A 23,817-nucleotide genomic window follows, 5' to 3' on the forward strand; every position below is an offset into this window, starting at 1 on the left:
TGTCCACAACTTCCTTAGACAGTCCCAAATGAATCAAATGTCTGTGTTCAAATGCCACACTGTCAGATTGAGCCATTTGGGATCCGGATGCCAAATCAGGCCCTGAGATAGAAGATCTGGTCTGAGTGGCAACCTCCAAGACTCCGTCACTGAAAGGGAGAGCAGGTCGGAGAACCATGGCCAACGAGGCCAGTACGGTGCTATCAGGATCAGATCGGCCCTTTCGCGTTGCAGCTTCCTGATGGTCCTGCCCAATAGCGGTATCGGGGGAAAAGCATATAGGAGGCCTGCTGGCCACTGAGTCAACAGTGCATCCATCGATTCCGCGTCGTTGTCCAGATACCTGGAGAAGTAGTGAGGTAGCTGGTAATTGTGACTGGATGCAAACAGATCCACCGAGAGGATGCCGAACCGTCATTGGAGAAGGCTGAACACCATGGGGTGTAGCTTCCATTCTCCCGGGATCACTTGTTGTCTGCTGAGCCAGTCGGCCGCAACGTTTAACACACCTTGGAGATGTTCTGCTCTCAGTGAAAGTAGATGTATTTCGGCCCATTGGAAGAGTTGAGACGCTTCCGTCTGGAGGCACCATGACCTGGTGCCCCCTTGTCTGTTCAGATGTGATTTCACACAAGTATTGTCCGTGCGAATCAATATGTGGTCCAGAAGGAACAAGGGTTGAAAATGCTGAAGAGCCAGATGGACCGCTCTTAGTTTCAGCCAGTTGATATTGTGACTTGCTTCCGTGTTGGACCACACTCCCTGAACATACTGGGAATTGCAATGGGCCCCCCATCCGGACAGACTGGCATCTGTGGTGAGTATGGTCCTGTCTGGTTCTTGGAACGGGTTCCCAGTCTGAGATTTTTGGCCGTAGCCCACCAATGGAAAGAGGTCCGCAGAGATGGGTGCAGGTGGACCGTACGGTGGTTGGACGTGGCAATGTCCTGTTGGAAAGGGAGTAAGACCCACTGTAAGGGTCGAGTGTGGTGCTGAGCCCATGGCACGATGTGAATGGTCGAGACAAACATTCCCAGAGCCCTTGCCAGAAGCATTAAGTCCACCCTCGAACGACATGCGAGGTGTAGAGCCATCTGTGTGATGGCCGTAATTCGATCTGGTGACAAAAAGACCATGGCCTGCGTGGTGTCTAGAATTGCACCCAAATGTTATAATCTCTGAGTTGGTAGTAGTTGACTTTTGTCATAGTTGACCAGCCAACCATGGGCGCGTAGAGCCGTAAGAGCAGAGTGGACATGAAAGAGGGCCAAATCTCTGGAACTCGCTCGAATTAACAGATCGTCCAAGTAAGGATAAATGTGGACTCCCTGGAGGCGGAGATAAGCCACCAGGGTTAGCAGCACTTTGGTGAATACTCGCAGGGCCGACGAGAGACCGAAAAGGAATTGCTCGATATTGGAAGTGATGGGGGCCGAAGGCAAATCGCAGGAAACGTCTGTGGGTTGGACAGATGGGCACATGAAGGTAAGCTTCTTTGAGATCTATGGAAGCCAGAAAGTCCCCTTCGTGTAGCGCCTCTACAATTGATGCCAGGGACTCCATCTTGAACCGTCGGTATTTCACAAAACGGTTGACAAATTTGAGATCTAGTACCACCCTCCATGACTGATATCGCTTGGGAACTGCAAATAGGAGGGAGTAAACCCCTTGTGCTCTCCCCTCTAATGCTAGGAGCCTCCGAACCAAGATGGGAGAACTGGAGTGCTTGGTCTTAGAGGAGAGCATTGATATAGTGAGCATAACGGAGACCTGGTGGAATGGAGAAAACCAGTGGGATACAGTTATATAAACTATATCAGAAGGACAGGGAAGGACGTATTGGTGGTGGAGTCGCTCTATACGTGAAAGAAGGCATTGAATCCAGCAAGCTTGAAACCCCAAAAGAGGCAGACTCCTCTACAGAATCGTTGTGGGTGGTGATACCATGCCCCAGGAGGGACTTAATACTGGGAACGATCTATCGTCCCCCTGATCAAAATGCTCAGGGAGACCTGGAGATGAGATATGAAATTGAGGAAGCATCCAAACTAGGAAATGTGGTAGTAATGGGTGACTTCAACTACCCAGACATAGACTGGCCGCATATGTGTTCCAGTCATGACAAAGAAGCAAAGTTTCTAGATATTCTAAATGACTATTCCCTAGACCAGTTGGTCATAGAACCAACCAGAGGGACGGCAACCCTGGACTTAATCCTCAGTGGGGACCGGGACCTGGTGCGAGATGTAAGTGTTGTCGAACCGATTGGGAGCAGTGACCACAGTGCTATTAAATTAAACATACATGTAAATGGCCAATTGCCAAGAAAATCCAACACGGTCACATTTGACTTCAAAAGAGGAAACTTCACAAAAATGAGGGGATTGGTAAAAAGAAAGCTGAAAAACAAAGTCCAGAGGGTAACATCACTAGAAAATGCTTGGAAGTTGTTTAAAAACACTATATTAGAAGCTCAACTGGAGTGCATACCGCAGATCAGAAAAGGTACCGCCAGGGCCAAGAAGATGCCAGCATGGTTAACGAGCAAAGTCAAGGACGCTCTTAGAGGCAAAAAGTCTTCCTTCAGAAAATGGAAGTCTTGTCTGAATGAAGAAAATAGAAAAGAACACAAACTCTGGCAAAAGAAATGCAAGAAGACAATAAGGGATGCTAAAAAAGAATTTGAGGAGCACATTGTTAAGAACATAAAAACCAACAACAAAAAATTCTATAAATACATTCAAAGCAGGAGACCATCTAGGGAGGCGATTGGACCCTTGGATGATGAGGGAGTCAAAGGTGTACTAAAGAACGATAAGGAGATTGCAGAGAAGCTAAACGAATTCTTTGCATCTGTCTTCACAGTGGAAGATATAGGGCAGATCCCTGAACCTGAACTAACATTTGCAGGAAGGGATTCTGAGGAACTGAGACAAATAGTGGTAACGAGAGAGGAAGTTCTAGGCTTAATGGACAATATAAAAACTGACAAATCATCGGGCCCGGATGGCATCCACCCGAGAGTTCTCAAAGAACTCAAATGTGAAATTGCTGATCTGCTAACTTGTCCCTCGGGTCCTCCTCCGTGCCTGAGGACTGGAAAGTGGCAAATGTAACGCCAATCTTCAAAAAGGGATCCAGAGGGGATCCCGGAAATTACAGGCCAGTTAGCTTAACTTCTGTCCCTGGAAAACTGGTAGAAAGTATTATTAAAGCTAGATTAACTAAGCACATAGAAGAACAAGCCTTGCTGAAGCAGAGCCAGCATGGCTTCTGCAATAATAAATAAATATAATAAACTTTAATTTATAGGCCGCCTATCTAGCCAATGGCCACTCTGCAAGGGAAAGTCCTGTCTCAGTAACCTATTAGAATTCTTTGAGAGTGTCAACAAGCATATAGATAGAGGTGATCCAGTGGACATAGTGTACTTAGACTTTCAAAAAGCGTTTGACAAGGTACCTCACCAAAGACTTCTGAGGAAGCTTAGCAGACATGGAATAAGAGGAGAGGTCTTCTTGTGAATAAGGAATTGGTTAAGAAGCAGAAAGCAGAGAGTAGGAATAAACGGACAGTTCTCCCAATGGAGGGCTGTAGAAAGTGGAGTCCCTCAAGGATCGGTATTGGGACCTGTACTTTTCAACTTGTTCATTAATGACCTAGAATTAGGAGTGAGCAGTGAAGTGGCCAAGTTTGCTGACGACACTAAATTGTTCAGGGTTGTTAAAACAAAAAGGGACTGTGAAGAGCTCCAAAAAGATCTCTCCAAACTGAGTGAATGGGCGGAAAAATGGCAAATGCAATACAATATAAACAAGTGTAAAATTATGCATATTGGAGCAAAAAATCTTAATTTCACATATACGCTCATGGGGTCTGAACTTGCGGTGACTGACCAGGAGAGAGACCTTGGGTTGTAGTGGACAGCACGATGAAAATGTCGACCCAGTGTGCGGCAGCTGTGAAAAAGGCAAATTCCATGCTAGGGATAATTAGGAAAGGTATTGAAAATAAAACAGCCGATATCATAATGCCGTTGTATAAATCTATGGTGCGGCCGCATTTGGAATACTGTGTACAGTTCTGGTCGCCTCATCTCAAAAAGGATATTATAGAGTTGGAAAAGGTTCAGAAGAGGGCAACCAGAATGATCAAGGGGATGGAGCGACTCCCTTACGAGGAAAGGTTGCAGCATTTGGGGCTTTTTAGTTTAGAGAAAAGGCGGGTCAGAGGAGACATGATAGAAGTGTATAAAATTATGCATGGCATTGAGAAAGTGGAGAGAGAAAAGTTCTTCTCCCTCTCTCATAATACTAGAACTCGTGGACATTCAAAGAAGCTGAATGTTGGAAGATTCAGGACAGACAAAAGGAAGTACTTCTTTACTCAGCGCATAGTTAAACTATGGAATTTGCTCCCACAAGATGCAGTAATGGCCACCAGCTTGGACGGCTTTAAAAGAAGATTAGACAAATTCATGGAGGACAGGGCTATCAATGGCTACTAGCCGTGATGGCTGTGCTGTGCCACCCTAGTCAGAGGCAGCATGCTTCTGAAAACCAGTTGCCGGAAGCCTCAGGAGGGGAGAGTGTTCTTGCACTCGGGTCCTGCTTGCGGGCTTCCCCCAGGCACCTGGTTGGCCACTGTGAGAACAGGATGCTGGACTAGATGGGCCACTGGCCTGATCCAGCAGGCTCTTCTTATGTTCTTATGTTCTCCAGTGGTACAGGTTCTATTGCAGCTATGTCGAGAAGATGGGTTATGGCTTCCCGCATGATCCCATACCTGTCTCGAACTCTGGGTAGAGTGGATGGAATGAACCTGTCTGGAGGGGTCAGCCAAAATTCCAGTTCGTAACCATGGAGGAATAGATCTCTGACCCAAGCGACCCGTGTCAGACATAACCAGTGACTTGCAAACATTAGCAATCTGCCCCCCACAGGGAAAGCATCAGTATTGTCTTCGCTGACGAGCTCCCCTACCATAAGTTGAAGTTGAGGCCCCTTGACTTCCCCTGTTCTGTGCTCTGGCTTGGAAATGTTGCCTGTTCCAGGATCCCCTGGAGGAGCGGAAACCAGAAGATCAAAAGTCGTGGCCTCGCCCTGCAGGCCGCGCTCCTCAAACGGGCTGAAAGGAGCGATATGGGGTGAAACGTCTGAAAGCCCTACGATCCTCTCTCTTAGAAGTGGCCAATACTGGCCTTCAGCTGTCTTTAGGGTCTACCAAGACCGCCTTGAGGGCTTCGTCTCCAAAGAGTAAAGACCCAGAAAAGGGTGCTCTAGACAAGTTGCCCTTGGCCGTAGAATCAGCATCCCAGTGCCTGAGCCAAAGGGTACATCGAGCTACCACCTGTGAGGCTAGAGCTCGCGTGCCCAGCTGGGTGGCATCCAGTGTGGCGTCGGCTACGAAGGCTGCTGTCTTGTGTAATTTTACCAGGCCCTTGCGGAGCTTGACAGGGTCTGGTTCGGGATCATCTAAGAGTTCGTCTAGCCACATCATAGCCGCTCTTGAAAATATGGAAGCTGAAGCAGACGCCTGAATAGTAAAGGCAGTAGCCTCGTGGTTTTTACGAAAGGCGTAGTCCATGCAGCATTCAAAGGGGTCCTTTAGTTGTGATTCCCCTTGCTTTGGAAGGAGCGCGCGCGAAACTAAACTGGAGACTGGATCGTCGATGCCTGGAACAAGCAAGCGATTCATAAAGTCCGGGTCCAGTGCATAGAGCCTTTTGGCCATAATGGAAAAGTGGCGTGCCTGCAGAGGATGATCCAGCTTGCCAATGGGGTCCGGCATAGGAAGGTAATGATCCAAAGATTTTGGAGACTTAAGGACTTTAGCCCCTTTCAGGGGGAGAGTGGTAGATTCGGGCTGTGTAGTTTGAAGACCCAATGTGCCCAAAGCTCTGCGAGATAGCGGAAGAAAGTCGGCCGCATCAAATAGGTGATATGAGGTGTCCTCCTCAAAGTCTGCCTCGTCACCCCACTCATCCCCTTCGGCTTGAAGAAAATAATCTGGGTCCTCCAACCCAGGGCTGTCATCTCCAATCCTGCCTCTAGCAACGTCAAATGGGTTGGGCGAGGGGAGCGGTACCACATCAGAACAGCCCTGGGCTGGGGCACAGGAAGGGTGCTGTTCGCTGTGCTGAGTCAATGGAGCTGTCTGGACTCTCAACTGATCTGAGAAGAGGCTTAGTATATCTTTCAACTACATCAGGAATTCAGGAGACAACTGCAGTCCTGGTACAGAGGCAGGTAGTTGCCCTGATAGCGGACCAGCAGGCGGTTGTGCTTGTGGACGAACAGCAACAGTGGGCTCACTGGGCTGGAGCGGCAGGCTAGATTGTGAGCGGCAGACCCCAGGCTGGTCAGGAAAACCCTCGAAGTCATCCTCAGATGACCCAGCTGGAGAGTGAAAGAGTGCTGTCAAGTGCTCTTGGTTAGCAGCTTGAGAATGTGGCACAGAAATGTAACGTGTGTTTTTGGTGGCACTGTGGCGAGACAGGTGTTTAGTTTTAGCCACGGCCTTGGAGTGCAGCCTGGGCAGTTTTTGATTTGCAGACTTATGATGCGAGGACTTGCAGGGTCTCTTAGCCGCTGCTGAATGTGCATCTGAGTGTTGATCCGCCATTCTGAGCACCCAGCAATGCTATACCAACACACGCACAGAGGTGGGGGGTGCGGTGTGGCAAGGGACTTTCACCAACACACGGTATATATAACACCAACACACGCACAGAGATGGTGGGTGCGGTGTGGCGGAGTACTATCACCAACACACGCACAGAGGTGGGGGGTGCGGTGTGGCGTACAGTTCCAATATACAGCTGCGGCGCAGATAATTTCAAGGTGCAGTCCGAATGTGCAGTTGCTGTGCAGAGGCACTTGTTGTAAAAATAAGTCTTACAGGCACTTGGATAGCCTGACTAAATAACTGTACAAACAAGTGAAGGAGAACAGAAAGGGTGGGAAAAATGGGCAGATCAAAATGGCGCCCGCAAAAAAGGGTGGGAATTTCAATCAAAATGGCAGCCGGGAAGAAGGCACAATGGCGGGCAGGCAAGGGTTCCTGGTGCTTTAGAAGGCCTATAACGGCCGCGGCAGTAGTCAGGCAGAATGATATGGGAGGAGGAGCAAGGGTGAGCTCCAAGCGCAGCGTATAAACGATGACGCTCTTTAAATGTGAAAAAGGCTGGGGGTTTTTTCTCCCACGGCCACCTGAAGAGCCTCAAGGCAGAAAGAGGCTAGCAGAGGAGCCGCAAAGGCGAGCTTCAACCGCCCCTTGCCGAGGGAGGCTGCCGCCTATCACTTCAGCCCAATAGCAGCCCCCGCCAAAATAGCAGAAGTTAAAGGAGCCGCAGCCGCAGCTCCCGACAAAACGAGTGAAAGCTCTAGGCAAAAATCAGGCAAAAAAGGCAGCAGCCTGTCGCCGCAGCCCTAAGCAGCCGCCGCCGAAAAAGCAGATATGAAAGGAGCCGCAGCTGCGGCTCCCGGCGAGGTAAAAAGCGAGAAAAGACGGCCACCGCCTGGAGGAGGCAGCGGCAAGGCAGGGAAAGGGCTGACGAGAGAGCCGCAGCCGCAGCTCTCAGGGCTCGTCCCAAAAGAGAGGGGAGCCCAATAAAATTAGACGTCACCTACGGTGGGGAGACGTCGAAAAGGAAAAAAATACTAAAACACTGGCCGAAAAGAGAGCCGCAGCCACGGCTCTCAGCGAAGGCTCGTCTCTTGGAGACGGGAGCCAAAAGGGAAAACAGCAGCCGCCGGATTCCGTCAAAGAGGAAAAAATACTAAAACACTGGCTGAAAAAAGAGCCGCAGCCGCGGCTCTCAAGGAAGGCTCGTCTCTGAGAGATGGGAGCCAAAAGGGAAAACAGCAGTCGCCGGATTCCTCAGCAAAAGGACCAAAAGGGGGAAACAAAGTGAGGTAAAAATAAAAATCCCCCCCCCAAATAAGGTCCCAGACAATAGAAAAAGAGAGTGAGGGAGAGAAGAAACAAGAAGAATTTTGACAGTCCCACACACTCAAACTTAGCTACAGTAGAAGATCCAAACGCCTCGAACGAAGGAAGGCAAGAATGAACTGCAGTGGGAGGGGCTCGATGCCCCAGGTCTTGACTTTGATCCATTCTTGCCTTCGGACGCTAGATGGCACTATATACCCACGTGATGTCGGACTACCTAAGGAAAAGTGCTGCTTTTGTCCACTCCATGTTGGTACACGGCTCTCTTTGCTCCCCTTACCTCCACTCAGGAAGAATAATCTCATCTAGGCCCCATATCTGGCCCGGAGAAGAAAGTTAACTCATATAATTAAGCCACATGATCTCTATGCACTCTGCATCATAGGATGTTGGATTCAAACAATTTATATGAAGTATTAAGTTATCTGGATAATTGAAAGGGATACTCTACCTCTTTTTCTTTCCTGTCTACAGCTTCTTGCTCAGCCTGTAGCTGTGCTTCTAGGGGTAATTCTCCCCTTATTGTTGCAGAGCCAAACTGCTTCCTTTCCTCCACCTTTAAAAAGTAAGTATATTAGCTATCACGCTTTAATTCACAATTCTTCATTAAATAATTGAATGCTGTTGTTGATAATAAAACATAAAACCAAAGAAATGTTCACATAAAAATACCTTTTGCAAACTGTCTGCACTGATCATTAAAGCTTGTTCCAATTCTCTGATTCTGCACTCTAATTTCTCAATTTCTTCATTCCGTTCTTGCACATCTCTCTGAAGTTGCTCCTTAGAGAGCAAAAGTTCACTGCATTTGTCTGTTTTTTCTTTGAGGTGATTTGTTAACTGTTCAACCTGGTGACAATAGGCAGCAATGATATTTCAAACCTCTTGAAGTCTAGATATTAAGGATGAAGAACCTTTTTTGATAAAGGCTCTAGAAGATTATGGTAATGTAGGTCATAGGTTCAAACACAAATTTGCTATAAAGTTAGCTGAGTTAAATTGTGTAGGAGAAAAAGAGACATGAAGCAACAAGAAGAAAGCTTGACTCTCTGAAGTACTTAGGCACAAGGAGCTACTTCATAACCAGAAGCCAAGAGAATAACAGCGAGTTGGAAGAATGAGAGAGAGAGAGAGAGAGCACACTGAGAGGAAAGAGAAAAAAATGGCCACCACCCACATTAAAACGGAATGTTCAGTTTGAGGCAACCAGAAAGACCTCACTGAGAAAGAAGGTAAATGGGGGGGGGGGAAGAGATAGAAACAATGAACACTCCCTTGTGGAACATAATATGGATAGCTACCAGTTCAAACTGCAAGTACAGACAGAGATTACCTGGAGGCTCAAGCCTGCCAAATTAAACAGGATATTATTTCACAAACACAAATTAAACAAAACACAAGAGTGAGTTGTGGAACTCTTAACAGATTTATTTCAGCTTTCACAGATGGCCCTTTCATCAGATGAATGAAGTGTTATCCTCAACTGGCAGATTAGAGACTGACAGACAGAAAGTTATAATGGGGGCGGGAGAAACACTCAAGTCCAAGCCATGACTCCTTCCTGATATATGGTCACTGTGCTCATTTTATATACATTTGAGCTTGCATAGAAACATCACAGAACAGCCTTAGCCAACCTAGTGCCCTCCAGATGTTTTGGACTACAATTTACGCAGGTATACTGCCTGGGGCTAATGGTAGTTGTAGTGCTAAACATCTGGAGGGCATCAGGTTGTACCTGCCATGACCTTTAGGACTCTGTCAGTCTCTGTGTGGCACCAACTGTGATTTTGATGAAGCAGGCTCTAGTTTACAAAAGGGTATGCCTCAACAAAATATAAAAGTCTTTGAAGGAGCCACAAAACTGTTTTCACTGAAACAGGTCAACATGGCTTCACTCTTGGAATTTGTGACAAATTAAAACTACGTCAGCTATGCCATACAGAAAACAATACTGGCCTAATGCAAGAGAAAAAAAAGCAAAACAACCATCAAAGATACACATACTTCTATCTTAATGATAAAACATATTTACAAGATCATAATATTTTACTTGCCCTTGCCTTACCAGTTAAAAACAAATCATCTATATAATTCCCCCCTAATTTTAGTCCATATTTCCAGTGAATCCCATAGAGCCTCTGGCCCATCCCAATTTGCATAAGGCCTTTGAAAATGACTTGATTTTGAAAACTGGCCTGACCCACAGAGACTACCATTAGAAAATTAAATAAATGAAAAATCACACAAGAAAAAATTATATGGTCAAGAAAATGGTTAAAATAACGTATAGTGCAACTGCATGCACTTCTCCGTGGAAGCCAGCCATATTTCATTCAACACACCTCAGTTCCAAATCCAAAGCTTATTTTTCTGGTTCATGAACAGAAATTAAACCAAAGTTTCCTAGTTTGGATGCAACAAAGAACTCTAGCTTAATGTAAGACCAGATCTTTGCGCTAAAGTCAGCATGCAATGGAAGGAAGGAAGGAAGGAAGGAAGGAAGGAAGGAAGGAAGGAAGGAAGGAAGGAAGGAAGGAAGGAAGGAAGGAAGGAAGGAAGGAAGGAAGGAAGGAAGGAAGGAGTGATGTAAGAACATGCAGCCATGATGCTTGTTCATGGTCATAAATAATGTATTATGAAACCTTTTCCAAACAAAACAAATGTAACGTTTTATTTTTGTACATTTTCAATGTTTTAGTTTATGTATTTATGGTAAATAAAACAAACAAACCTGTGCCTTACCTCTCTGTTTTGGTGTTCATTGATTGGGTGAAATCTCTGGGGAATCTTAAGCTGTTGCTCAAGCTTCTGTATCTCCTGCTGGAACACATCTCTCTCATGCTCCCTATCAATTGCCTGTTCCTGAAAATGGAACAATTGTATGTCTTATGACGAAACAAACTTCAAAATTAACGCACAGTACCTTGCTTTAGTTTTACTTAAAACTAAGATAAATTATATTAAATTTCAAAAATGTTTCAAAAAGATACCGTAGCATTTCTGCTATTTATCAATAACATATATATTAAAGATCTGTTACTGATAAATAGCAGGAGCACACCGAAAATCAGCTTTCTAGTTGGTACATAAGCCAGCTGCCTAAGCACGTTTGTCAAAACATCAGCGTTTATCTAATTTGTGACTATCAGAATGTGGTAAGCACTGTGAAAAAGAAACACCTCAGGCACACCTCTTTTTATCTACACATTTGCAGCAGGCCTGATCACAATACATTTTTATATACAGCACAGTGTACTGCAGAGAGCCAATACAGAAAATGAATACTGTAGATGTCTGACAAAGCACAGCCAACTCTTTCTGGGGTTTTGTTTTTACACATTGCACAGTGGTTACAGTGTCTGGTTGTACTATACTACTGTTTGTAGCCTATTCAGGCTACTGTTCAGAGATAAACTCAAATTAGGTATCTTTATAAATACACAAATGCTTTGGGCCAACTCTAGAATAACAATTCTCTATTACTCAACACGTCAGAAAAAAATATCTCTTTACAGTATTACAAATTATTCTCCAACATTGTTTCATAAGATATGAGCGGGGCAACTATACAGTAGGGCCCTGCTTCTCGGTGCCCCGCTTTTCGGCATTCTGTTAATGCAGGGCGATCAACTGGAGTGAGGGCTGGAGCTCCTCGCGCTCCAGCTGATCTCGCCGGAGGAAGGGAAGGTCAGCTGTAGCACGCTACAGCTGATCTTCTCCTCCTCAGGGGCGATCAGACCCCTGCGCTATAGCTGATCCTGCTGAAGGAGGGGAAGATCAGATGTACTCCTCCTCCAGCGTGATCAGTGGGTTAGGTTCCAGACCCCTGTGCTACAGCTGATCTGCTTTTTGGCATCTTTTGCTTTTTGGCAGGGGTCTGGAACCTAACCTGCCGTATGAGTGAGGCCCTACTGTAATAAGGTCAGACATAATTTTTTGTTTATTATCCAGCCTGAATTTATCACATTACTTACATCTAGAAATTTTTTTGTTTTCTCAAGCTGTTTCTCCAGAGCTTGGTTTTGCTGCCTTAAATCCATTAGTTCTGCATTCTTTTCTTGCTCTAGTTCCAAAAACTGGTTGACCTGCTCCTCTATATCAGTTTCCAGTGTTTTCACCTGCTTTTGAAGGTAGTCATATTCTTTTTCTGCTTGCCGCTGCACCTCGATTTTTTCCTTCATTAGCTTTTCTGTTTCTGCCAGCAATTCTGTTTTATAAAGGCATCAGTTGTTTTTAGGTAAGAATAGTTAAGTTAGTCTATCAGAACAAAATCAAACCTAAACTATGTGTTCATGCTATAGTATAATAAACGATGGAAACAGATTTGGGTTTTACCAGAAATTACATGGTATATCTCAAATAAAAAGGGGCAGTACAAAAAGTTATACAAAACTACAGAAGAAATCCCAAGACACGCTAAGTTTTCATTATGACACAGTAATACATGGGTCACCACCACAAATCCTAAGTATATATGTTTTATTTAGCACTGGGGAAAAATGTATGATGACATTAAAGCCCATCTGTCTTCTCATCCAGTAGGATTGTTCCAACTCAACAAAAATGGTCCAAGAAATGGCACATACAACATTTTAACATGAAAATACTGTAGACCTTCACCTGGTGAGTTATAAAGAGATCAGAGAAAGAAATTTCTTACTTGCAACTGGAATTTTCTGTCAGGGGGTTGGGTTCAGAAGCCCCTCTTCCCCCTCCCCATTTTAAAAAAAATGCTTTTCCTGACCTGGGGAAATGCTAACAAATGTAAGGCCCACAGTGTATGGGTGACATTGCAGCAAATCTTTCCATGCTACTCCAGGAACATTAGACATTTGAGATCATACAGGACAATCTGGTGACCCTGCTACTTCCCATGTCTGCACCATTCTTCCTGGGAGCTGGGGCTATACTGATGTGACCAAGAGATGTGTTATAGTCACTTCCCATGCTATCAAAACTGCATGTGGAAAGGACATGCTGAGCCAGTCCCACATGAGTGCTACCAAAAAAGCATATAGAGAGGACAGCCTTAGTCAACTCTCACAGACTTGAGTCCATAATGCACATATTGCCTAACATTTTGTATAGCCAGAAGGAATGCCAAGATAAATGCTTTATAATATGCTTCACCAGTATAATAGATATAGATGCTGCAATCACAAAACCCTTGTTGATTTTAAATGAGGTTTACTGTGGAGTAATGGATTTATGGATAAGGATCTTTTTCATATCAATGAAAGAGAAAAAAGTCACCAGATAATGGCCATTTTTTTACTACACAATACAGAATCTTTGGGCACCATCATCTTAGATCAGGCTTGCTCACTTAAACATCACATGCCAATACAAAAGTCATATTTGGCAAAGGTATTCTCAACCAATATATTTGCGGTTCAAAAACAAACAAAATATTACCACTCACAAATTCATTATGTGACTAAGATGATGGTTATTAAATGAATCTGCTTTACTTTACTAATGTACTACACTTAGAACATGTGAGCAATTGTTATTAAAAAGAAAGTTGTGAGCATGAAATACAGTAACAAAGCTGCAGCCCAGTAAAAGTTAATGTCAGTAAGCTGAAAGCCCAAAGAGAAACCATGATTAATAAGTGTCAGTAGTCGTTAAATCTGCCACCCAATGAAAGATTGGCCATGCAATATACAAACACACCTGCTTGGGAAGCTGCATCGACTGCAGCATCTACTAGGCCTAGGAGAACAGAAAAAACAAGAAGCAAAGTAATTCACATGCCATCTACAGTTTTCTCAAGGTGTAATACTATATAAGAAATATGAAGCTGAAGACAGAATGTGGATTTCAGTGAAAATGCCTGAGGATGTAAGAAATGTGACATTAATCAGTTAAGTACAATAGTTATGCATTTTTGTACTATTTCTATGTAGAATACACATTAATTTTTTATAAAGTCTTGCAAACAGCCAACTTATACCATAGATGTCCCGCTGAAGATTCAAAATAATATACCGCAATTAAATGTACTGATTACTAGATAATTGCAACATAGAAAACCATGCCCTAATCTTAATAGCTTTACATAATATATTTAGTTGAACAAAATGAATTGTTGGCAACTACTTCTTTTAATCATTCTTGCTTCTTTTTTCCAAAAAAACCCTGACACTTCAACATGCTACTTATAGCATAGATATAGAGACCATATTCTTATTTAAACACATTTAGAGCACAGTAATTTAACCTATAAAATAAATTCTTTCAAAAAGATGTTGTTTTCTTATTGAAAAAAGGATTAAAACATGTATTTGCTTTACGAAAGCAAATATTGTTTGAACAAACACATTAAACAAGCTTTGTGTTTTCTTTTTACAAGCTAACCAGCAAAACGGCAGCTTGCAGCATAATACAATATTTGAAAAATTGTGGATTTTGCTTCCCGAGCACAGATTTTTTTGGGAGAAAAAAATATAGTCTCTCTTATAGACTATATATAGACTCATATAGACTATTTTCATACAAAGCCAAGCTTATCATACATAATCTCCCCAGTCATCAAATTCTAGCAAACATCCAATGAACTGCAACACTCTTTTGGTGTCTATGGATTTTCCTGTAAATATGCGTATTTCTCTGATGATACTTAAATCTTATATTTTTCAGCCAATGCATTGTGACTCAAGACCTCTGTGGTGCTATGGTTATGTGTTGGGTTTAGGTAAAGGAAATCCCAGCTCAGCTCAGTAGCTCACTAGGTAGCATTGGGCAAATATCATCACTTAGGCTACATTATTTCACAGGATTTTTATGAGGTAAAATGTTGTTCTGAGCACCATGAAGGAAGAGCCAGATGAAAAAAATAAAATATTTCAGCTGAGAGATTTAAATAAAAAGCAAAAACTGGCAGAGAATCAAATGGGAATACCCTGCATTAAACTGACAGTTGCAATCATCTATAAATCTGTGCCAGCATTAACCCAAATTGCCTCCACTTTGAATGGTTCAGGAGGCATGTAGCTACTGCTTGTTCCTGGCCTTGGTTCCAGATAACTCCAGGTAAGCTTGTTCTGCATACTGACATCTACAAGGGAACTACATCAGCCCCCCGGTCTACTGTTCATATTTCTAGAACAGAGAAGGGCCGGTTTTTGCAGCAAAATTTGGCTACGTATCTTAGTAAGGGCCTGACTCTTTTATGAGAGTTTTCAGCTTAGGATTCAAGTCTTTAGTCACGGTGCTAGAGAGTTTAATTTCATTCTGTGCCTCACTGTTGAAGAGATAGAGAGGATCCTTGTTTTGTAACTTAACCGTTTGCTATGGATTCTTTTGTAACCCATAAACGACTGCCTGTAATGTCAGCTACGATCAAGGATATTGAGCCAGCCTGCACTGACTGCACTCCTGTATTCTTTGTGTTTGTTAGAGGACTTAATTATAAACCTGTGTATTCTCATCTCAGGGGATTCAACTAAGCTTCCCTCTCTGATCGTCAATACTGCCATCATTTTGGCCACATTACTAAGAAAAGACACACAAATCCTTTGGGAAGAGGAGTTGGGTGGTTAAGAGTCTGGATGCCAATAGCGTTTATAACTCATTTACTCAGTAAGACTTCTTAACTGAAGCATCCACTTGCAATTGTAAGAGTTTTGATTGTTTTTTCAATGGATAGTGGTATGTGTGTGTTTAGGTTGGTTTTAATTCCACCAAAACATCCATCTAATTCAGAGGGTCTCTATAAAAAAAAAAGCATAGGGACATCACACATTTTATTCTGCAGTCAAAAAATATGAATGAATAAATTCCAGGAACAATCTAGGCTTAAAGCCTAATCAGGCTTTTAGGGTGTCACCATGAGGTATCTAGGTATGTAAGTGGTCAACTCCTTCACTCAATGCAAAATATGAAAATGAAAGTGAAGTTGAGCAAGTAGCTCCTTGCTTCCACTAAGTGCTGACTGCCATGTCTGGTGTTGGAAGAATTTTCATTATATGGACCATGGGAGTTGTTCTGTCTGTAGGAAGAACCTTGGGAAAATGTCTGCTCTGCTTGACGCAAACCAGTGATTTTTTCATGTTTCTCAAAACTGATCCTCAATAGTGTGGATTTGTTTTGAGAACCATGAAAGATGCTGTCACACAGAGGGCAGCTGACCTAATTGGAGACACCTACCCAACCCTCCCTTTCTATAAAAAATATGAAAATCTACTAAATAATAAGTGAAAAAAAAGATAACATATTTGGAAGACTGAGAGGAATACATACGTTGTTCTACTGGTCCTGCATCAGCTTTCATAGCATCCTTTTGTCTGAAGAGTAACTCCTTTTCTTCTTGAAGCTGCTGTCTCTCAGCCTCTAGTTCCTGTAATTTGTTACCTTTACAAAGTAGCTCTTGCTCAAGATGGTCTATTGCATCTGTTTTTTCCTGGATTTGTTTTTCCAGAAGTGATTTTTCATCTGCATAGCCATCAATAAAATCTATAGGAAAAGGAGAGATACTTAAATCAAGCATGGTGTTTTTCAAGGATGTTTTTCAAACTGCAGAACCAACATTTTAGAAAACCTGTTGGCAGCTCTGACCAGAACATCAACAGCTATGTGAAAAAGGTTGAAAAGCTTTATCCTACATCACTAAACCTGGAATATTTTCCCCTTCATTCTTAAGTTTTACATTCCTAATCAAATCACCATATAGCTTCCCTTAATTAATTTTGTGAGACAGCTTCCTTATGGGATGTCAATAAGATAGAATGTGTGCATGTTGAAGTGAAATACAGTATGTTCACACAGATGTAGGTGTTACCAGCATACTCCTGTGTGTGCACACACACACAAACACCCACACACACACAAACAGGCATAACAATCTCAAATTCAATAAATTTCTAAGAGCCCTACTATATTTTATTAGCATGTAGCTATAACCAAAAAAGTTACTTCAACATATCCATATATTAGTAAAGTGTCTTGGAGTGATGATTTTTTATTGATGTCTTTTTTTCTTCTTGAAAATATATATCAACTTCTTGGGCATACATAAAAACAGACAAGTCTTAAATCAGTATGAATTCTACTAATCTGCTTGTTTACTGCTCAGATTTTTTTTAAAAAAAAGGTTTAATTTTCCAGCTGTTTAACAAAATTATGAAACTACAAAATGACTTTAATTAATGATACCAAAGATTTTTCCAAAAGTGACATATGCATATTGTATATATCAAAATGGGTTGTGTTTTAAATACCTTACAATGATGATTTCAAACCCAATGGCTGCATTCACATATGAATGCACAGATGATCCCACTAGGGGAGAGGTGAAGTGGGAGCAAACAAATCACAATCCCTGGCTTACAAAGGAGATTATGATAAATGCAATGTTCTCAAAAGGGACAATAATTAAAAACATGCTTATACTGAATCATTATTGGGATAGATAATTAACCAGAAATTCGTCACTTGCCACAATTTAATACATCACTATTGTGAATTATGTCAATGTATTTTTTGAACTGACATTTTTCCAGCATAACATTTGTTGATTCATGGACTCCCAGGTTAGATACATCAATAAAAGGGTACTTCAACAAGCTTTCACAAGTTAAATTGATTGTTTCATAGCTGAACAGTTCTGAAGCACGAGTCTAAAATGTCAGTAGTCTCTTAAAATGTTTCACAAAAGCATACGATAACATGAAGATTTATATACATGTAGATTTTGTACCAAATACAGTTCAGATGCAAAGCCCATTTAGTCTGCCATGGATTAAAAAACACATTTGGTAAGCCTACATATTTTAAGAAAACACACACCAAAAGAATTTTATTGCCTGTTCCCCACTCCAAGAGCTAAACATTCAAAGTACTTTGTAGCATTATTTGCTCTTTCCCACACTTCAGTCCCACTGAATTCTCCACTGTCCTAAGGTATTATTATTATTACTATTAATAAAAATAATGGAAAAAATTGACTGCCTTCAAGTTGATTCCAATGTATGGTGACCCTATGAATAGGGTTTTCATGGTAAATGGTATTCAGAGGGGGTTTACCATTGCCTTCCTCTGAGGCTGAGAGGTAGTGACTGGCCCAAGGTAACTCAGTGAGCTTCATGGCTGTGTGGGGATTCGAACCCTGGTCTCCCAGGTCATAGTCCAACACCTTAACCACTACGCCACACAATTAATCAATTAATCAAATTTATATTCCACCTTGCCTCCAGAAGGAGCCCACAGGGGTAAACTAAAAACATCTTTAAAGACAACTTTAAAACAAATATTTAAAATATCTTTTTTGAAAAAAATCTAAAAACAGGTCCAACACAGATGCAGACTGGGATAAGGTCTCTACTTAAAAGGCTTGTTGAAAGAGGAAGGTCTTCAATAGGTGCCAAAACAACAACAGAGATGGCACCAGAGCTTGGAAAAGTTACTTTTTTGAACTACAACTCCCATCAGCATGGTGCTGGCTGGGGCTGATGGGAGTTGTAGTTCAAAAAAGTAACTTTTCTAAGCTCTGGATATTTAAGGGGAGTGAATTCCAAAGGGAAGCTGCCGCACAATAAGTATTTGTGCATATTCCTCTGTAGTGCAGAACAGATCTCCTGATGAGATGGTATCTGCAGGATACCCTCACCTGCAGAGTGCAGTTATCAACTAGGTATATAAGGGGTGAGACAACATTTCAGGTATTCTGGTCCCAAGCTGATTAGAGCTTTATACACCAAATCCTGCACCTTGAACTTAGCCTAGTAGCTAATGGGCAGCTGGTTCTTGTATGCATGAGAGAAATTAGAATTCCTGTACTTGGCTGGAATCCAAACAATTACTTTAGGCATGCCCTAGAAACTAGGCCAATCTGGTGGTATTTTCTCCTTTTACAAAGCTAATCCCCAAGTCAAATAAACATTTGCTTCTAAAGTTTTTCCACAATTGATATGCTTTTTGATAGTAGTGGTGTGGTTGGGATGTTGATGGTAGGTACATGAAATAAGCTGGGCCATTCTTTGAATCCTGATCCTCTTATACCTGAAAGCCTATAAAAGCAATCAGGCATATCACAATTGCAATATAGGAAAAGGTCTTACTGTAAACAGTACTTCTACATGCATGTAAAGATGATGATGATGATGATGATGATGATGATAATAATAATAATAATAATAATTTAATTTTTAGGCCGCCTATCTGGCCGAAGCCACTCTAGGCGGCGTACATATTAAATTCAATAAAATACAAAATACAGTAAATACAATAAATACAATAAAATACAAATAATCATCAGTGACAGAATAGCAGCAATTGTAATACATAGCAGTGGGGATTGAGTATATAATTAGCCCATCCCGATAGTCTCAAAGGCCTGACCAAACAGCCAAGTTTTTAATGCTCGGCGGAAGGTATCCAGGGAAGGGGCATGTCGAAGATCGAACGGGAGGGAATTCCAGAGAGTGGGGGCCGCCACCGAAAAAGCCCTCTCTCTAGTCCCCACCAACCTAACTACTTTTGTTGGTGGGATTGAGAGAATCTTGTCGGGCGGCATAGTTGGTGACGCTGGAGGTGCTCCTTCAGATAAACCGGGCCGAAACCATATAGGGATTTAAAGGTTAACACCAACACCTTGAATTGGGACTTGAGCTCCCCCTAGGGTTTGATGGCAGAAATTGCTATTCATTTTGGATCTCACATGGACCCTAACTCCAGCTTTTTTATGACAAGCCATACAGATAGCAGAGTGACATAAAGGGAATAACAGGAGAAGGTCAAAAAGTAGGCAAGATAAACTCTTGTTGACAGTGAAAAGGTCAGTTGACCTTAAGAAGAAAGCTGAATTTGTTCTCAGGACAACTCTGTCTTTATGGAATGTGCACAAAAGATTAGCCACTGATAAAGCATTCCGTTCTGAGATTCTTGGAGCTGAAGAGAACCTTGAAGAACAGGAGCCAGAGAGAAATAGACTTCAGTGTCTCAAAGAGAGATTTCTGCAATGTGGTGAGTACTTTATGCAAATCCCATGTAGGGAATCTATGTTGAGTTGGAGGGGAAAACAAAGTAGCCCTATGCAGGAATCGTTTGAGAAATGGATGAAAGCCAAGTGTCTTGTCTGGGTTCTTTGACAAAATGGAAGATAAGGCACAGTCCTGTTACTTCAGCATATTTGGTTTGAGGCCCACAAACAGGCCATCTTGAAGGAAGGATAAATCTTCAGGGATATTGACCTTCTTTGGAGCAACTCCATACTTAGAACACCACCGTTCAAATACTTCCATGTATCAGCCAGACAGTGGAAGGGCACCTGGAAGCTATAATTATTACCACACAGAGTAGCAGCCCCATCTTTAGGAAACATTTCTGTTCAATTTCCAAGCACAGAGGTCAGCCATGCTAGATCTGAATGATTGAGTTGACCCTGTGTTAGGTCCTCCCGGAGTGAATGTGGCCATGGAAGAGACACTGCCAGATTGACAGTTTTGGAGAAACAGGGTCTCTGGGGTCAGAATGGAGCCACTAACACCAGCATCACCCAATACTCCCAAACTTTCCACAGTGTTCAGAACAGAAGAGGGATCAGTAGGCATCTCCCTAGCCCCTGGAGTTCAAGGAGAATTGAGAGCATCAACTGCTTCAACTGTAGTGGCTGTGTAAGAGAAGAATCTGTTGACTTGACAACTGAGTGGAGACATGAAGTGGTCTATCTGCTGCAGCTGCTTTCTGCTTAACTAGTCTGCTTGGGCATTGTCATCCCCCTTCAGGTGCTCTACTGTCAAGGATTTTAAATGTTCCTCTGCCCAATGTAGGAGCAAGGAAGCTTCCTTGTGAAGGGCCGGGGATCTGGTCCCCCCTTGACAATTTATATGGGTTTCAGAGGTCCCATTATTTGTTCTTACTAGGGCAGAGCATGGGGTCTCACTCCCACAAAATGATGAATCACTAGTTGGGCAATACACTTCTCCAGGAGGTTGACCGAAAGGTGTGACCCTTGGACCATTAGGCTCTTGCACAGAGCCTTCTATCCTGTCAGACTGTTGTCTGAGATGATCACTGTATGAAAGGGATTTCTGAGAAGAACCCCTTTCTGCAGATTGGTCTTCTGAAGCCACCAGTGGAAGGAAATTTAACAGGGACAAGTGCAAAGTTCTACAACTAGGAAAAGGAAACGAAATGCACAGTTACAAGGTGGGGGGGGACACTTGGCTGAGCAATATGACATGTGAGAAGGATCTTGGAATTGTTGATCACAAGCTGAATATGAGCCAACAGTGCAATGTGGCTACAAAAATGCAAATGCTATTTTAGGCTGCATTAACAGAAGTATATTTTTTTAAATCAAGTACTAGTTCCCCTCTATTTGGCACTGGTTAGACCTCATCTTGAATACTGCATCCAGTTCTGGACACCACACTTTAAGAAGGATGCAGACAAACTGGAACAGGTTTAGAGGAGGACAACAAGGATGATCAGGGAACTGAAAACAGAGCCTTATGTGATGAGACTGAAAGAACTGGGCATGTTTAGTCTTGAGAAGAGAACACTAAGGGGTGATATGACAGAACTGTTCGAGTACTTGAAAGGTTGTCACACAAGGGCCAGGATCTCTTCTCAATCATTCCAGACTGCAAGACACAGAATAATGGGCTCAAGTTACAGGAAGCCAGATTTTGGCTGAACATCAGGAAAAACCTCCTAACTGTTACAGCAGTATGGCAATGAAACCAATTACCTAGGGAAGTGGTGGGCTCTCCAACACTGGAGGCATTCAAGAGGCAATTTGACAGCCACCTGTTGGGTATGCTTTAAGTTGGATTCCTGGATTTAGCAGGGTGCTGGACTTGATGGCTTTATAGGCCCCTTCCAACTCTACTATACTATGATTCTATGAATGGCAGACTAAGTGGTATAGAGGCACTTCAAGGTGATGTCTGGATGCAGTACTGAACTGGTAACAGAGGAGGACCCATTGAAGGGGCTTTGTGTGATGTCTTGCCCATGGGGTGACCTGGATCACTGAGATCATGAGGCTCATAATATTTTCCAATACAACAAGATCCACTGAAGATATTCCTATGATGGACCATATTGCAGATTGAATCCTGGATACCCGGTCCAGGAAGAAAGCTATGCTCTTGACTTCTGTGTCTATGAGGATTCCCAGATGCATAATTAGCTCAGGGTTGAAGGAGATGGCTCTTCTTGATGCTGACCAGGAACCAATGGTCTTTGATGCAGCTAAGGTGATCGGAATGTTCTGCATTGCCTGTGGCAGGAAAGGAGGACAAATGAGAAGGTTGTCTAAATAGAGATAGACGTGGATCCTTTGAAGATGTAGGTGGGACATTAGGTTGATCATAATCTTCATGATGCTCTGGAGGCTTAAGTCAGTCTAAAGGGCATGGGCTTAAATTTCTTTAAACTTAAATTTCTCCTGGTTGAACTGGTTCCACATCTGTTATTTCAGAAGGTACTGGGTCACTTCCTGAACTCTTTTCTGGATTGGATGGAACCAAGGTAGGATGACACATATGAGGAGATAGGGAAGACAATTATAGTTGTAGGCCCTGTCTGTGGATCTCCAGAATCCATTGCTCTGAAGTGGTGGACTGCCATTTGTCAGAAAATACCTGCAAAGGCACAATGGTGTCAGAACTGATTTGTTGGTCTGAGCTTCAGAGGTGAAGCAAACTTGCCTAAAAACAACTGTTGCCCTCTTGAGCCAAAGTACTGTCTACTCCAGGCAGGTTGTGAGGCCCCAAATCTCTTCCCCTCCCTGAATGTCTTAAACAGCAAAAAGACTGGGAGGATTAGTAAGAATGGTTCAGCCTATAAAAGGAACACCTGTTCTCCATTTCCGGATCAAATACATCAACTTTTTCTTGTCCTTGGATTCCGACCCTCCAATGCCAAATCTCCAGTTTGACACCCACAAACAGTTTAATAGCTAGGTTGGAGTATGAAAAAGCATCTGCTTCCCAGTTGTGAAGCCAGAGTGTTCTTCTTGAGAATATGCCTGCTGCCAAGGAGTGATCAGAAAACTGTACTGCATCCATAGTGGCATCAGCTACAAAGGGCACTACACAAGACACCTTCAGAAGAGTTTTGTGTAGCCTCATCAGTTCCTGTTGAGACTCATCCAGCAGAGGGGGGGGGGGCAAAGGCAGAAAGAAAACTGGAGCTCAGGTTCACTTGAGAGTCAAAAGACTTCTGCTAAAATGAACAGCGATTTCTGCCTTCAACCACCAGGGGGAACTCAAGTTCCATCTGAGATCATCTTACATTCCAGGGAAAATATCCCTTACTTTTTATTTAATAATAATATCCTTTAATATTATTTAGGGGCTTTACCCCAAATACTGATCACCACACCACTAGTCCAAATAAGAAAAATATTGACTTTCCAAACAGCATGTTAAGTTACAACATCTGTTAGTAAATTTTATTTTATTATTATTTATTGAATTTATATCTCACCCTTCCTCCTGGAGGAGCCCACATATTGCTAACTTCTTGGTTGGCAACTAATTTTTAAGAGAAGCCCCACACAAACTAAAACAAAGGCAAAAGGCTCCTGTAAAGATACTGCCAAAACCACTACTGCTATTGAAGAAAAGAACTGCTCACTATTTTTATTCATGCACAGCAGAGAGCAGCTAACATACATAGGCAGAATAATAATAATAAATAATAAATTTAATTTTTGTGTCGCCTATCTGGCCGAAGCCACTCTAGGTGACGTACACGTTAAAATACAATAAAATACAATATAAACACAGCACAAAATACAATGCAGTCAACAATAACCATTTTAAATAGCAGCACTATAAAACAATGTAGGGCAATCAATAGACAATTTAAACAATTTTAGCCCATCCTGGAGATCCCAAAGGCCTGTCC

General features: G+C 42.6%; 1 protein-coding gene across 14 annotated transcripts in view; it reads right to left on the reverse strand.

Annotated features, from left to right (window-relative positions):
* The window catches only part of AKAP9 (A-kinase anchoring protein 9), a 157,814-nt gene that overhangs the window by 42,299 nt on the left and 91,698 nt on the right, over positions 1 to 23,817 (reverse strand). For 11 of the 14 annotated variants that reach the window (XM_061587925.1, XM_061587919.1, XM_061587923.1 and 8 more), the window contains 6 exons: positions 16,201 to 16,413; positions 13,633 to 13,671; positions 11,931 to 12,163; positions 10,699 to 10,818; positions 8,626 to 8,802; positions 8,405 to 8,509 (listed from right to left, as the gene is read on the reverse strand). In XM_061587925.1, coding sequence (XP_061443909.1) covers positions 8,405 to 8,509; positions 8,626 to 8,802; positions 10,699 to 10,818; positions 11,931 to 12,163; positions 13,633 to 13,671; positions 16,201 to 16,413 — 887 coding nt within the window. The remainder of the gene's footprint in view (positions 1 to 8,404; positions 8,510 to 8,625; positions 8,803 to 10,698; positions 10,819 to 11,930; positions 12,164 to 13,632; positions 13,672 to 16,200; positions 16,414 to 23,817) is intronic. The other 3 variants (XM_061587928.1, XM_061587918.1, XM_061587922.1) reach the window with 1 other exon arrangement.

The sequence above is a fragment of the Rhineura floridana genome, chromosome 10, assembly GCF_030035675.1.
Source record: "Rhineura floridana isolate rRhiFlo1 chromosome 10, rRhiFlo1.hap2, whole genome shotgun sequence".
NCBI classification, from domain to species: Eukaryota; Metazoa; Chordata; class Lepidosauria; order Squamata; family Rhineuridae; genus Rhineura; species Rhineura floridana.